Genomic DNA, 15,388 nt, shown 5'->3' on the forward strand with positions numbered 1-15,388 from the left:
CGAAGAAGGGAAGAAGGAGGTGGACGGATGAAGACGGACGAAGCGCCATTCTTCCCTTCTTCGTGATCTTTTTGTCAGTGTAAAACTTAGCGCAACGTAATAATGTAGGGTATGGTTACAACGGCCAAAGCGTGCAGCACTGCTATGTATGCGCTCAAGTCTATAAATAAGTATTTGGCCATGAGGATCTCATACTGTACAGGCATATCTGAGGACTAGTCGCACACTCGTGACATACAAAACATGTATGACATACGGTATGTGTGATATACAGTTTTGCAAAGACTATGCACACCGTGTTTCATTATTGCACGCTTCCGCGCTTGGTAAGCTTCTCTATACCATGGTAATCTGGCCTACCTTTGCTCCGGTGTTTCAGCAGCCAGCTTTGCCTTTGCTTGAGATTTCGCAGCCTGCCGTCTAGCTATCCCTACTAAATTATTGGATTCAGCCTGTCGCTTGTGCTGAAGCGCACGCACAGACGGCCCAGCCGGCGTGCCATCCACGGCGAGACTTAGCGAGCAAGCGCCGGAGAAGCAGCCGTTAAACCCTCGCCTAGTCACGTGGTACAGCAGCCGCAAGGCTCCTAGCGAGCGGAGCTGTGACGCCTCTCCACAGCAGATCACGTGGCGTGACGTCACACCTGTCACACTGGCGCTCCGGCGGCTCATATCGACGCGATGAATGACCTCACTAGTCATGGCGTAGTAGAGCTTTCGCTCTAAAAACACGATCTAGTATGTTACCACATGATCCACTGTGCCTTTTTGGGCAATTAACAAACTGATGTAATGCATGCTCGTTAATTTGTTCCTCAAGTGCCAAGTACGCGCCAGACGGCTAGCGCAAGATGGGACTGTAACTTATTTAGTAATATCCGGAAGGTTGAAGTCGCCTACCAACAGGATGTGTTCAGCATCTAAAGTAGCCAATGCTTCAGACAATGCTTCAAGCCGTTGCACATAGTTACTCTTAGGAAGCCGATAAAACAACCCACAGCAACGTGTTCTGCATCATAAAGTTTAATTTTACACACCACAGCTTCACACTGAAGGTTGTCAAACCCGCCGTGGTTGCTTAGTGGCTGTGGTGTTGGGCTGCTAAACACGAGGTCGCGGAATGAAATCCCGGCCATGGCGGCTGCGTGTTTTCGCATTTCAAAATGCGAAAACACCCGTGTACTTAGATTTAGGTGCCCGTTAAAGAACCCCAGGTGGTCCAAATTATTCCGGAGTCTCCCACTGCGGTGTGCCTCATAATCAGATCGTCGTTTTGGCACGTAAAACCCTATAATTCTTTAAGGTTGTCAAAGGATACGGGCATGCTCTATTATCAACCAGAATGATAACGCTCCCGCCACGCGCAGCGCTATCTTTGCGATAAACGTTTGCATGGCATGGAAAGACTTCTGCAGTCTATATGTTGTCATCGAGCCACAATTCGGTGCCTAAAATGATGTCGGCATTCGTAGCAGCCGCGATGCGTAAGAAATTACGGGAGAACTCACCTCACGATAACTGTCGATGGTAATGCGAATAGCATACGAGAAATGTAGCGACGCTCCGTATTCCCGAAGTAGCGTTTAGTTAACACGCATAGTGGTAAATCTGACATGTTCGTTGCTTCGGCTATATGCAACATACTCCGATATCGTTCCACCTTGCTATAGCACTCGTTTGTCACGTTCGCCCATAAGCATGACAGCATGACGATGACTGTATAACGCCGACGCAGTAACGATGGTATGATGAAGAAGGAATTATATCGATGGAACGACAAAGGCGGTAAAACGTCGACGGTGTGACTACATTCAGGTGTATATTCCTAAGTTATGATTACGGTGTAACGACAACAGCGTGATGACGACTTATTGAATGGCGCGACTACAGCGGCATGACGATGACATTTCCTTAACGGCTGCATATGGCGTCTGTGTCTGACGACGATTTCATGACATCGGCGGCATAATCACGATTGAATGACTGACGACCCCACGCTATCGTCGTCAGACAGACGCTATATTCAGCCGTTACGGAACGGTCATCGCCATGCAGAAGTTGCCCCGCGGCAACTTCTACAGAGGGAGAGAGCGCATACCCCACAGACAGCCGACACGACGCGATCAACGGAGACTAGAAGCTTCGACAATATACGCGAAGGTTACGGTATCGAGAGAGAGGGCGCGCGCCGAAACACCCTCTCTGACCCCGACACACGGCGAACAAAGCCAGAGAAGAAGGGCGACAGCCAGGCCGCGCGCCAGCGAATGAGTGAGTCACCACCCTCCTCGAAGACGTTTCAGCGGCCGCGGCCGAAAACGCGAGAAACGTCTAGAAGATTCCCAGGATTTGTTCATGCTATGGGAGCACGACTCCGTCAGAAAGTTCTAGGAACGCCGGTGGAGGCGATAAAAGCGCCGTGCGGGAATCAGTAGGTGGATCAGACAGCGCCGGTAAGGAGATGTGACGTGAAGACTGACCGTCTAAAGAAGAAGGGGATTCTCCGGCAAGCTAACCGACGAGTTCTTCGAATGTATGCATTTCCGAAAGAAGTTTCTTCGAGATTTTCTTCAAACTACGCCGAGGTCGTCCGGCTCAAGACTGCAGCACTGGTGAATACGAGTGGACATTTTATGTTCCTGTTCATTGTGTACTGTACGTGTCGAACTCTTAGTGCTTGTCGCTAATCACTTTCCAGGGACTTGTTAACACCCATCTGAATTGTATTGTGATGTGCCTAGCCGAAGTGTGCATGCGTGTACGTAACTGCTTTTTTGAAGAATATATTTTGTTACGTTTTGCCAACTCTGAGCTCTGACTCGGTCTTTGGACCACAACCGGCGTTCGCTGGCGCACCAGAAGACCTCTTATTAATTGTCCGTGCTGTCATGTGGTTATTTTCGGAAACTGATAAGTCCGCTTTGGAATTTGGCCTGGCGTTGGCGCCTCGTTCACAGGGTGTGTAACAATTATTATTATTATTATTATTATTATTATTATTATTATTATTATTATTATTATTATTATTATTATTATTATTATTATTGTAGTGAAGAAGAGGGACAATGCAGTGGGGCATCCTTACCAGCGCTGTCTAGTGGGTCAGGCTCTCCAGCGCATCGCTCGGACTACGCCGCTCGCGCCCGCAGTTACCTGAGCTGATCCAACGGTCGGCTCTAACGCTTGCGTGCAATAAACGCCTTTACAAGTGGTGGAGAGTGCTACGCTCGAACGCATCCTGGAGCTTCGATCCCGTACCCTCTCTTCAACCATGTCTCGGGACGCATCTCAGCCGACGACCCAGCAAACGCCTCCTGCACCATCCGTCGTGTGCTCTAGTCTACCTCGCCACAAGGATCCTGCTGTTTTCAGCGGCACAGACGACCACGACGTGGAAGACTGGCTGTCCACGTACGAGCGAGTAAGCGTCGTCAATAAATGGGACGATGCCGCGAAACTAAGCAACGTGCTCTTTTACCTCGCCGGCGTGGCAAGCCTCTGGTACAACAACCACGAGACGGATATTCCGACATGGTCCGCGTTCAGATCCTCACTTGTAGCTGTGTTTGGTCGTCCTGCTGCGCGCAAGGTGCGAGCTGAATCCCGCTTGCGAGAACGAGCCCAACAGCCGGGAGAGTCCTTCACTAGCTATATCGAAGATATCCTGGACTTGTGTAAGCGCGTGGACGCGATGATGTCGAAATCAGACAGAATCAGAAACGTCATGAAAGGAATCGAGGACGCTGCTTTCAATATGCTGCTCGCTAAGAACCCACAATCCGTAACAGAGATCGTTACGTTATGCCAAATTTAAGAGGAGCTACGCAGGCAGCGCTCGTTGACTCGTCAGTCGTCATCACGCGACGAACACATCGCTGGTCTGGCTACCACCTTCGACCAGACCGCACTGCTTGCGGAAGTGAAAGCATTCATTCGAGAGGAAGTCAGCACGCCAACTCTCATTGGTACCCTTTGCTCAGCCGTCGCATGTGCCACAGCCCACTTCGACTATCGTGCCTCCGCTCCGCCGGGCCATCGAGCAAGAAATCGCCGAGGTCTTGCCAGACCTACGCCACCATGTTATTATTATTAGGCGCTCTAAGTATCCCCACTGGTTCTCATCTGAACTTATAACTGCCCTAAAGCACAAAGATCGCGCGTATCGTAAATCCAGAATTGCTGTGCCTAATGAGTGGAGAGAAGAATTCAGCTTTTTTCGAACTCTCTGCAAACGCCTCTATATGCGGTATGATGACTCATATATTTCATTCCTGGAGAAGAGCGCCTCCGACCGGCCGGCGGAATTTTGGAAATATATCCGCAAGCGTACTAGTAATCACGGAGAGTGTTTTCGCCTGCTCAACTCTAGTGGAGTAGAAGTTCAAGCAGTCGCGGATTGTCTTGCTGCCCATTTCTCTTCCTTATATAAACCTTCAGGTTTCAACGCTGGTGTCAATCAGCCGCACACAACGGCTCCTACATCTAGTCCTGTGTTGTTTGATGAAAAGCTGATCAGCGAATGCCTTAAGCGCTTGAAGCCTTCCCTATCTTCCGGTCCTGATGGCATCCCTTCCGCAATCTTAAAAGCGTATGGCGGTATATTTGCCCCAGTATTGACATATATATTTAATAGCTCTCTGAATACTGCAACTTTCCCTAGCATGTGGAAAACTGCTCGTGTTTTTCCTGTATTTAAGTCTGGCTATAAAACCGATGTCTCAAATTATCGCCCGATTTCTCTTCTCTGTGCCACGCCTAAGGTTTTTGAGCTTGCTCTTCACAACGTATTGTTTGCACTGTGAAGAACACATTGATTCCGAATCAGCATGGATTCCTCACCGGCCGCTCCACTATCACAAATCTCGCAAGCTTCAGGACACATATCTCCGCGCCGGTACTTCAAAAGGGGCAAGTAGACACCATATATTGCGACCTCACTAAAGCTTTTGATGTGGTAAGCCACTCACTGCTTCTCATCAAGCTCACGCACGTTGGTATTGACTCGTAAATTGTAAATCTCTTGCGGAGTTATCTTATTGGTAGATCATGTTTTGTTAACGTCAACGGTCAAACGTCTTCTTCGTACATGGTAACCAGCGGCGTTCCTCAAGGATCAGTGTTAGGACCACTCCTTTTTTTAAGTTTTATTAATGACGTTCTTTCCGCCATTCGGCATTCTTCATTCCTTCTATATGCCGATGACATTAAGATTTGTAAGGCAATTCACACTGTTGATGACTGTCGCATCCTGCAGTCTGACCTGCTTTCTTTTTCTAAATGGTGCATAGATAATAACCTCACCTTGAATGCTGCTAAGACCAAAGTCATCATTTTCACCCGCAAAACTGCAAGCATTTCTTTTTCTTATTCAGTAGATTATGCACCATTGTGTAGGGACCGTGCGATCAATGATCTCGGTGTACGTTTCGATAAAACCTTACACTTTTCAGCTCACACTAAACGCGTTGCAATGCGGGGCATGCGCACTCTTGGCGCTGTTTGCAGACTGTCGAGAGAATTCAATTCTCCTACACTGTTCCGCAAGTTATGCACAACAATCTGTCTTCCTCAACTCGAATACGCGTTGGTCGTCTGGAACGGCATTTCTAGATCCAACAGTGACATTATAGATCGGGTCCAGAAAAAGTTTCTAAGCATATATCATCACAGCTTTGCTAACACGGACTCTGGACCCTGCTCTAGCACTGTTGGATTATTGCCATTACCCTTACTTTGCTGCCGACGTAATCGCGCTGACCTGCTTTTCCTTTTCAAACTCCTTCACGGTATCCTCATGTGCCCCGAACTCGTCAGTTATATCAAGTTTCGTATTCCGCGCAAAATCTCCAGAGAACACAGACCTTTCCATGTTGCTGTCTGTCACCACCAAGACTCAACCGTCCACAGAATACAGATTCTTTATAACGCCCACTTTCATGACCTTGATATTTTTCACAACTCTCTGTCTTTGTTCTGCTCTGAGCTTTCCGTTGCTGTGTCTTAGTTTCACATATCCTTCAACTTCCCTTCTCCTCCTTCTTATTATGTATGCATTTTGCGCCTTCGGTTACATGTATGTACACTTTTCAAGATTGTTATTTTTTATTCATTGTTTTTTTACTGATATTCTCCTGCTGTATTTCTTTTTCTATGTATACGTGCGCCAGCACCTAGACCTCACTGTTGTTCCTGGGCACGATAAATAAATTATTGATTGATTGATTGATTGATTCTTATTAACTTTTGGACCTTACAGTGTTTTCTTTTCAGGCAATGTCTGTTGCTGTTTGCTTTTCATTGCGGTGGCCTTATGTTCTTCTAATATGTCTTAATGCGTTCTCTGAAATCTTTGACAGACATTCCGCCACAAGCTTCCAACGAGTACGTTTGCATAACGCTGAAGTACAAACGGTGCACATTCTCAGTCATTGGAGGATAAATACCTCCAGCATCTAGCACAGACTGTCCATATTTGCTGTTCATACTGCAAACCTGTCCAGGTCCCCAAATAGTCATCGGCGACTTTAATGCCCACCATCCCATGTGGGGCTCTGCTTCGACGAACGCCGCGGTAGAGACTTAGCTGACTTCATGTTTTGTCATGGCTTGATGGTGATCAATGATGGCTCGCCAACATACCTTCGAAGCTCTTACTACAGCAGTTGTCTAGACATAGCGTTTGTTTCAAAGAGACTGCTGTCTGCTACACGATGGTGTACCGATCCCGGCACCCATGGAAGTGACCATGTGCCAACATATATTCAGTTGAAATGGTTACATCCACCAGCTCCGCACACTTTGCGTTGTGTCGACTGGCCAACATTTCAAGAATCTGTGAATACCGCCTGTCAAACCATCGAATCAACATCCAATATTGAAGATACCATCGCGTCAACATTACGCGACACAACAAAACAGCTCAGCGCACCTGCACCTAAATTGCCTATTGGTGGCCAGTACAAGCGACTTCGGGCGATACGGGGTCGAGCAGAACGGAAATACAAAAGGACTAAATCGCCATTAGACGTCGCTTCATCTCGCCGGGCTCAACGTCATGCCCTGCGCCACCTTGACAAGCTCGACAAAAAACGCTGGAGGTCATTCTGTGGCTCTCTAGACCCGAGGAAACCTCTCTCTAGAATTTGGCAAATAGTGCGACGCCTTCGATCGCCTCCACAACAGCTGCACCCATTCAGTGCTGTGGCAATACGGTGCAGCTAATCCTGTCCCATATATTTACATTATATAGTGGAACTGTGCAAGTATATACCGATGGTTCGGTCACACCATCTGCCACAACGGCAGCATTTGTTATCCCGCAACTTGGACTGAGCGATTTCAATTGTTCCACAAATCGACGTCTACGTCTGCGGAACTTGCGGCAATACGGGAGGCTGTCCGTTTTATGAGAGCGGAGACACCTCATAAATGGACTGTGTTCTGCGATGCCAGATGAGCGGTACAGGCGCTAAAATTCTTTTTAAAGAAAGGACCATGTTACCTGCTCGTGCTAGAAATCGCTGAACTTCATGACAGTGCCAAGCTAGGTGGCCACGTAATCACTTTTCAATGGGTGCCTGGCCATTGTGATGTGATTAGCAATGAACTCGCTGACAGCGAGGCAAGATCGGCATTGTCTTCCTCTGATGAAGTACGGATTGCATACTCGTGACCTGACACCCACTCAATGATCAAGGAAGTCATGCAGGACCTTACAAAGGCATACAGAGCCCATGATGACAACATCCACAGGCGCCTACATATTGTTACGAAAGTTGTGAAGAAATGGTTTTATTTACAGGAGATGGACGACGATCGGAGCGTGATCGTAGCGCAGTCCAGCCTCTCAAGCTCTTCGTTCTCTTCGTCTTCTCTCTTTTTGTGCCTGCCTTTCGTATCCGTTACATTTCCCCGCAAGCAGACGAAGCCCGTGGGGTGAGTCAGGATGGACAAGCAGGGTAGAAAGGCTTCAGGCGAGCAATATGAGTCAGCGAGTTCTGCTTGATCGCCGACCATTGCACAGGAGGCGAGCTATTACGTAAGTGAGTTCGCTCAGGCGGTCCACAACTACAAATGGGCCTGAATATTGTGACAAGAGCTTTTGGCACAATCCACGCTTGCGTTGCAGTGTCCAAAGAAGGATCAAGTCACCTTTTTCGAACGATACTTGTACGTGACGGTCGTCGTGTCGCTCTTTCAAACGACTTTGCGAGGCCAGAGTACGAAGACGAGCTATTCGACGGGCTTCTTCGGCGAGACACAAAGTCTTCGATACAGAATCGTCATAGTGCAGAACGAAGGGTAAGAAAGTGTCTAGAGGGCTTCGCGGTAACCTTGCATACAGGAGATAAAATGGGCTTTAGTTAGTGGTTTCGTGTTTCGCCGTGTTGTATGCGTAAGTAATGAAGGGTAGCCCGTCGTCCCAGTTCTTATGATTGAAGGAGACGTACATGGCAAGCATGTTGATCATCGTTCTGTTTGTCCTTTCAACGAGGCCATTGGTCTGTGGATGATACGGCGTGGAATGAAGGAACTGTGAAGTGCACAAACGAAGTAACTCTTCAATGGCATCAGCAGTGAATTGGCGACCTCGGTCGCTGCTGATGACACGTGGTGGGCCATGACGACGGACCACGGAACGCAGCAGGAAGACCGCCACGCAAGCAGCGGTGGAAGAGGGTATGGCTGCAGTTTCTGCATACGGTGTAAGATGGTCTACGCAGACAATTATCCAGCGGTTCTTGTTGCTGGATAACGAGAATGGACCTAAAAAGTCAATGCCTACTTGCTCGAACGGCGTACTAGGCGGTTTCAATGGCCGAAGGGGACCCGGGGCTGCGGTGGTCGGTCGCTTGTGACGTTGGCACGTTTCACAACTAGCGACATAGCGCTTGGTTGTTTCATACATCTTGGGCCAGTAAAAGCGCTCCCTGCGTGCGGTGTAGCGTTCGTACGAAGCCGAAATGTCCGGATGTCGCATCGTCATGTATGGCTGTGATGGGGAAAACACAACGACAAACTCGCCGGTTTCCAGTTGGGCCCAGGATCCTTTTAATAATGACACGGCAGACGGGAGCTTGCTACACGAAACACAGACTTTAACAGACACGCTAGCACGATACAGATTATTTACATACACATGTACGTGGACTACAGTCCAGAAGTTGTCCTTCCATATAAAACACGTGCCTAGCACTCATGCTTCAACACTCGCCCGTGTGCATCGTCGTTGCGGTGCCCGTGACGGTGGTTGTGACGGTGGAGCGTCGTTGTGGCTACGTCGCTGCTGTCGCAGCCGCACCTTGTCGAGACGCGGAAGCAAGAGGAAAACAGCAGGCCGGTAGAACACCAGGCCACTGCTGTAGCTGGCCAGTAACGCCTGGCCTGTAACGCCTCGGCCGCTATAACGTCGGGCTCGGTCGGCGGACAGGTAGCTCAGGCGCCCCGGTGGCCAGCAGGAAGCACTGCACCAGGCCGCTATCACAGCAGGCCGCTGGTACACAGGAGAGCAGAGCCACGAGCGGGATCCACGACCAGGTACGCACGGTAGCAGGACGCCCGGTCGCCAGTCCTCGGGCTCGCTCAGCAGGCTGGTAGGCTGGTAGCTCAGGCGTCCCGGTCCAAGCAGGAAGCACTGCACCAGGCCGCTATCACAGCAGGCCGCTGGTGCGCAGGAAAGCCCAGCCACGAGCTGGATCTCCGACCAGGTCCGCACGGTAGCTGGACGCCCGGTCGCCGGTACCCGAGCCTGGAGCCGCCGTTTTTCGAGCTTGCGTTCGAGGCTGCCGCTCGCTCTCACGCTCTGCGTGCTCTCGTGTCTTCTTCGTTCGTGGCACGTGGTGGTCTTCTTCCATTATCATCATCACCAATGCCCTTCTTGGTGCTGCCATACAATCACCAACACTTCAAGCTGGCTTGTCACGCACTTTGTTTTGGCACCGCCACACGCCACTATCCACATCATCACAATGGCACGTATAACCTCGAAGCGGAGACTCTCGGGGACAACAAGCCGAAAATGCGCTCCATGCCCGGAGTAATTAGTTTTGTAGAGCAACGCATCACGGACAGTAAAGCGCCCGATGCCTTGAGAAGTACGGGCGGCAACAAAAAATGTCACAGTTTCGCCCTAAGGGCGAAGCAATGAATGCGATAGCAACACAGCAATGTCATACGAAGTAAGGTGAGCGGCTTTGGTAGCAATATGAATTGTAGTAAACATGAGCTGATTAAGTAAGCAGGTGTGCTGCGGCGTAAGTAGACCGACATGAAGAGAGACTCGATGACCACGAGAAGGCGCGTGTGAAACGGTGGTGTTGATGAGAAGCACTTCCCGTGGGCAGCGCGTGCGAAGGGACACACCTGTAGCGCTGCACTGCCGATCCGGGCAGCATTGCATGTGTAGCGTGCGTTGGAAAATGTGGCCCGACTATTACGAACTGAATGAACAAGCGTGGTGTGAGCGCGCACAAACACGAAGAGATCACACGGAATGACAGCAGACAACGACTGTCAAAACGCTGGCAGCAAGCATACGCCGCAACGGGCGAAGGTACGTGCGGTCTATCGCTTCAACGGAAACTGAGCGGCGAATGCACGGCGCATAAAGGTCAGAGCCGTGTGGAGATAAGAGACGGTGCGAGCGAGCGACGAGCGCGGTTGTTGGCAGAGAAGTGCGCTCCCCCCCCACCCCCCCCCTCCTGCTCCCTCCGGCGCTGGCTTCCTGCTTCCTTGCTTACGCGTGGGAGATTGAGTGCGTTCGCTCTCCGTGATAGCGCGCGTCCCCGCACGCTTCCGCTCGGGCATACGGCGCGCGGCGAAGATTTTATCTATAGGGAACCTCACGGCGACGGCGACGACGACGGCGACGCCGACGGCAGAAATCCGGTTGAAGTGTCCATATAATTGCTATCGCAATAAAAGCGGATCGAGGGTAAGATCATTCCGTGGTTCTCGCTGAAAGTCTGCCGCGTCAGCGAACGTTCAAGTAACAGCAGCGAGGCAGTCGTCAAAATTCTCAGCATCGCACTCGGTAGTTGCAAGAGGAATCCGAGAGAGGCAGTATGCGTCAGCGTGACGGCGGCCACTCTTGTACGATACCACAAAGTCGGATTCCTGGAGGCGCAGCGCCCAACGTGCGAGGCGACCAGAGGGATCACGCATACCGACCAGCCAGCATAAAGAATGATGGTCGGTGATAATCTTGAATGGTCTACCGTAAACATAACACCGAAACTTCTGTACAGCGAAAACAGCTGCCAGGCATTCTTGTTCCGTAACCGTATAATTTCGTTCAGATTTGCTCGGGCAACGGCTGGCATATGCGACATGTTCTGCGCCACTGGGAAGTTGTACAAGCACCGCTCCTATCGCGATTCCACTAGCATCAGTGTGAACTTCAGTCAGGCAAGATGGATCGAAGTGACGCAAGAGGGGTGTGCTGACGTTAGAATAAACTTAAATTGAGAGAATGAAGCGTAACACTCTGGTGTCCAATTGAAGGCCGCATCTTGTCGCAAAATACTTGTCAATGGGTAAATGATGTCGGCAAACCGGGGAACAAAACGACGGAAGTACGAACATAGGCCAACGAATGAGCGAAGTTCTCGTGCTGACTGCGGTGGCTTGAAGGAGCTCACTGCTTCAATCTTACGAAGGTCGGGTCTGACGCCATCCTTGTCGACTAAGTGTCCCAGGACCAGTGTTTGACGTTCGCCAAACCTACATTTGTTTTAGTTTAGAACCAGTCCAGCTTTTTCGATGCAGTCGAGAACAAGGCTGAGGCGTTTGTTATGTTCTTCAAACGTGCGGCCAAATATTACAACATCATCGAGGTAACACATGCATATCTCCCACTTTAGACCACGTAGTACTGTGTCCATGAATCTTTTGAGGGTGGCAGGAGCATTGCAAAGGCCAAAAGGCATAACATTAAATTCGAATAGGCCATCTGGAGTCACGAAAGCGGTATTTTCCTCGTCGGCAGGTCCATAGATATTTGCCAATACCCCGATCGCAAATCAAGTGGTGAGAAGTACGAAGCAGCGTGTAAGCAATCAATGACGTCATCGATTCGTGGTAGTGGATAGACATCCTTCTTTGTCAATGCGTTTAGACGTCTGTAATCCACGCAGAATCTCCAGGAGCCATCTTTTTTTCGGACCAGGATTACTGGCGCTGCCCATGGGCTAGACGACTCTTGAACGACACCTTTGTTCATCATCTGCTTGACTTGCGCTGCAATAACTTTGCGCTCGGAGGATGACACTCGGTAGGGATTCTGGCAGATGGGGTGTGCTAAGCCGATATCTATTCGGTGACGAGCGCGGGACAACGGTAAATGAAGGGGTGCATCTCCATGCGTGAAGTCGAATGCAGCCTCATGCCTGGCAAGGACCTGTACCAGTGCTTGCCGTTCCGATGTACAGAGAGCCTTTTACAGAGAGCATTATCTCTTCAGAATGGCGATTATCGCAAGGAGATCAAGCTGTAGAGACGTCCGCAGTTAGTGCCGCTGTTGAGCTACATGCGGCCTCATCGAATAGAGCGATTTTCATACCGCGAGGCAGGACAACCGGCGTGGATGAACAGTTCAGCGTCCACAATGTGGCGACTCCTTTCATCATGCACACGACAGAGCAGGGCACAAGTATACTTTTTAGCACAGTTTATGCAGAGAGGCCTAACTACAAGGTCAACACAATCAGCGTCAACAGTAGTTGCAAAAACACGAACGGGCGTCAGGCACCACGATGGTGCAATGACTTCATCAAGAACATTGAGTGTGTCTGTGTCCCTGTCTTCACCACGCGAGCTTTGTTCGGGATGTGCTGATATAAATAACTTGTTCAACGATATTTCGCCACAACCACATTCCACGGAAGCACCGCATTGTTTAAGAAAATCGATACCAAGAATAACATCGTGTGAACAACGAGAAAGAAAAAGGAATTCCGACACAAACACTTTCCCAGCCAACAGAACACTTACAGCACAAACACCAAGGAAATGAAGCCACTCGCCGCCTACTCCACGAAAGGTAATACCGTCGTTCCAAGAAAACATAAATTTGTGGCCTAGACGGTTTTTGAAAGCGAGGCTCATCACGGACACAGTTGCTCCAGTATCAACTAACGCCATGGTCGGTATTCCGTCAATCAACTCATTCACTTTGTTTTTGTGCATCACAACAGGCAGAGGTATTTCTTGCAAAGACCGTCCGGCGACCTCACATCCATTGGCCGCGGATGCTAGTTTCCCGGTGGTGGTGAGGAAGAACGGCGCCGAGGGGACGGAGAGCGACGGGGACGGTTATTTGGTGGCGTCAAACTGCGCTCAGATGCTGGCGAATCGCTGCGTCTGGTCGTGCGCGAGAAGCGGTCCATTGGAAGCAAATCGGTCGTCCGCAAGTCATATGAAGTACGGGTTCCGGGTGGGGAGAACATCGGTGGTGTCCTTCGTGATTGACGGCCTTGGCGACAATACCGAGCAATATGGCCTGTGGAACCGCAGTTGTAGCACACGGGAGGGTCGCGGTTGACAGCATCTTCCTCGAAGCGAATGCTAGCCTGCTGCGGGCGGCGAGAAAGTTCGTTGTCATGTGAATAATGTGTCTCTACTGCTCGCTGAAATCCGTTATATCGGTTATAAGCCACGTTGTGGAAATCCGTTATGTCGGTTATAAGCCACGTCGTGGAAGTAGGGTCGGTGCTGTCGTTGGCGCGGCCTCACAGAAGTCACAGGGCCTCGGGAGTAAAAACGCGGCTGTTCTCGTTGTGGCTGAGCGTCATAAGTAGGGCATCTGTCGTAGAGACGTGGCTGCTGTCGGGGCGCGAGTTCATAATCCTCAATGCCCCTTGCCGCAGATACGGGGAGACGGATGTCACGTTTGGCTCGAAATCTGGTGGTAGGCGGAAGCTGTGTGAGTGCCTGAGTGTGTCACTTGCGCGTGCAGGCTGAGTTCTTCCCAAACTATTTGTCGGATCGTTGATGCAAGATCGAGGGGCTGGTTGCTCTCTACGCTTGCAACTGTCGTCACTTTGGTTAGCCTGCCAAACTTTGGCGTGATGCGCCTCGTCTTCAGTTGCTCGAAAGTGCGACAGTGCCGAATGATGTCGGCGAGGGAAGCCAGGGATGTCTTTTGCGATGAGGACACTGTAAACATCCTCAGCAACCTCAGCAGTATGATCGACCCAGACGGTAAATTCTGTTTGCCCTCGAACGTTACGAGAAACAAAGCGTCATTGCTGCAAAGGATTCGGCTGGGCGTTGCTTTCACCCGTCGCAACGCACACCTCATCGGCCAATCGAAAAGCCCTGATTGTGAACACTGCCAAGACTCCTGAAACGCTGGAACACATATTGTGCGATTGCTCAGAATATATGCTGAAGCGAAGGACGTTGGAAAGTTCCCTAGCCAGCGTTGGCAGGCAACCACTGTCGGAGGACGCTACCCTCGGCCCATGGCCTGACACTGCAGCTTCAATGCGGTCAACTAAAGCGCTGTTGAAGTTTCTGCAGGACTCGAAGCTAGACGACCGGCTCTAGTAGGGCCACCGTCTAATGTACGTAAGCAGTGACACTTCTGTTATCATCATCATCCATCGCAGTACTTTCACTCCCCTTCCCTCTTCCCCAGTTAAGAGTAGCAGACCAGAGCACACTTGCTCAGGTTGACCTCTCTTCTTTCCTATCAATAAAATCTATCCATTTTGTTTGTGACGCATTTTGTACATTACCTGTGTTTTCACTCTATATTATTTTGGGCTTTCTTTTGTTTTATAAGTACGATGTGTAATCAGTGACCGTTGCCTGTGTGCCTGTGCACCGGCCCCGCGTAATGCCATCGTAATTTTCAAAATATACCGCAAATATAATTCAGAACTTATGCAACATTTACGTTCTTACTTTCTTTTTGCGAAGAAAGGTAGGCGAAAATACTTGAAATATTTTGGTTTTCATAAGTTTGACAATCCCTTAAGAATATACTACAACCGTATCCTACAACCATGTACTTTTTGTGCTTCTATTTCTTTGTCTTAGGAACAACAAAATGCGAGTTATACGTGTGGCTATCCCATGTCCTGGCTTACAATGATTACGGTAATTGCAAGACGGAGTATGACTACATGTGTGGAGAGCGAAAGCAGTACGAAGTGTACAATGCTAGCTGCGTATACAACAATTAATGGAAAATAAATATTTGCTGCTCATCTTGTCATGCTCTACTTTTCAAGTTCAATAATATGCACCACATGGTGACGGTAGCCGTGAAGGCAAATGAAGCCTGAAGTTCCACCCCCTGCACACATTGTGACTATGACGATTATTGCCGAAGAAGAACGACCAGTTGAACTATTCGAAGTATTCATTCACGGGGATCCAGAGGA

At 49.7% G+C, this 15,388-nt stretch overlaps 1 protein-coding gene across 1 annotated transcript in view; it reads left to right on the forward strand.

Annotated features, from left to right (window-relative positions):
* The window catches only part of LOC125945021 (uncharacterized), a 60,901-nt gene extending 45,714 nt beyond the window's left edge, over positions 1 to 15,187 (forward strand). Inside the window, exon 5 of the mRNA XM_049666570.1 lies at positions 15,042 to 15,187. Within this exon, the coding sequence (XP_049522527.1) occupies positions 15,042 to 15,187 (146 nt within the window). The remainder of the gene's footprint in view (positions 1 to 15,041) is intronic.
* Positions 15,188 to 15,388: the final 201 nt, after the last annotated feature.

The sequence above is a fragment of the Dermacentor silvarum genome, chromosome 4, assembly GCF_013339745.2.
Source record: "Dermacentor silvarum isolate Dsil-2018 chromosome 4, BIME_Dsil_1.4, whole genome shotgun sequence".
Classification (NCBI taxonomy): Eukaryota; Metazoa; Arthropoda; class Arachnida; order Ixodida; family Ixodidae; genus Dermacentor; species Dermacentor silvarum.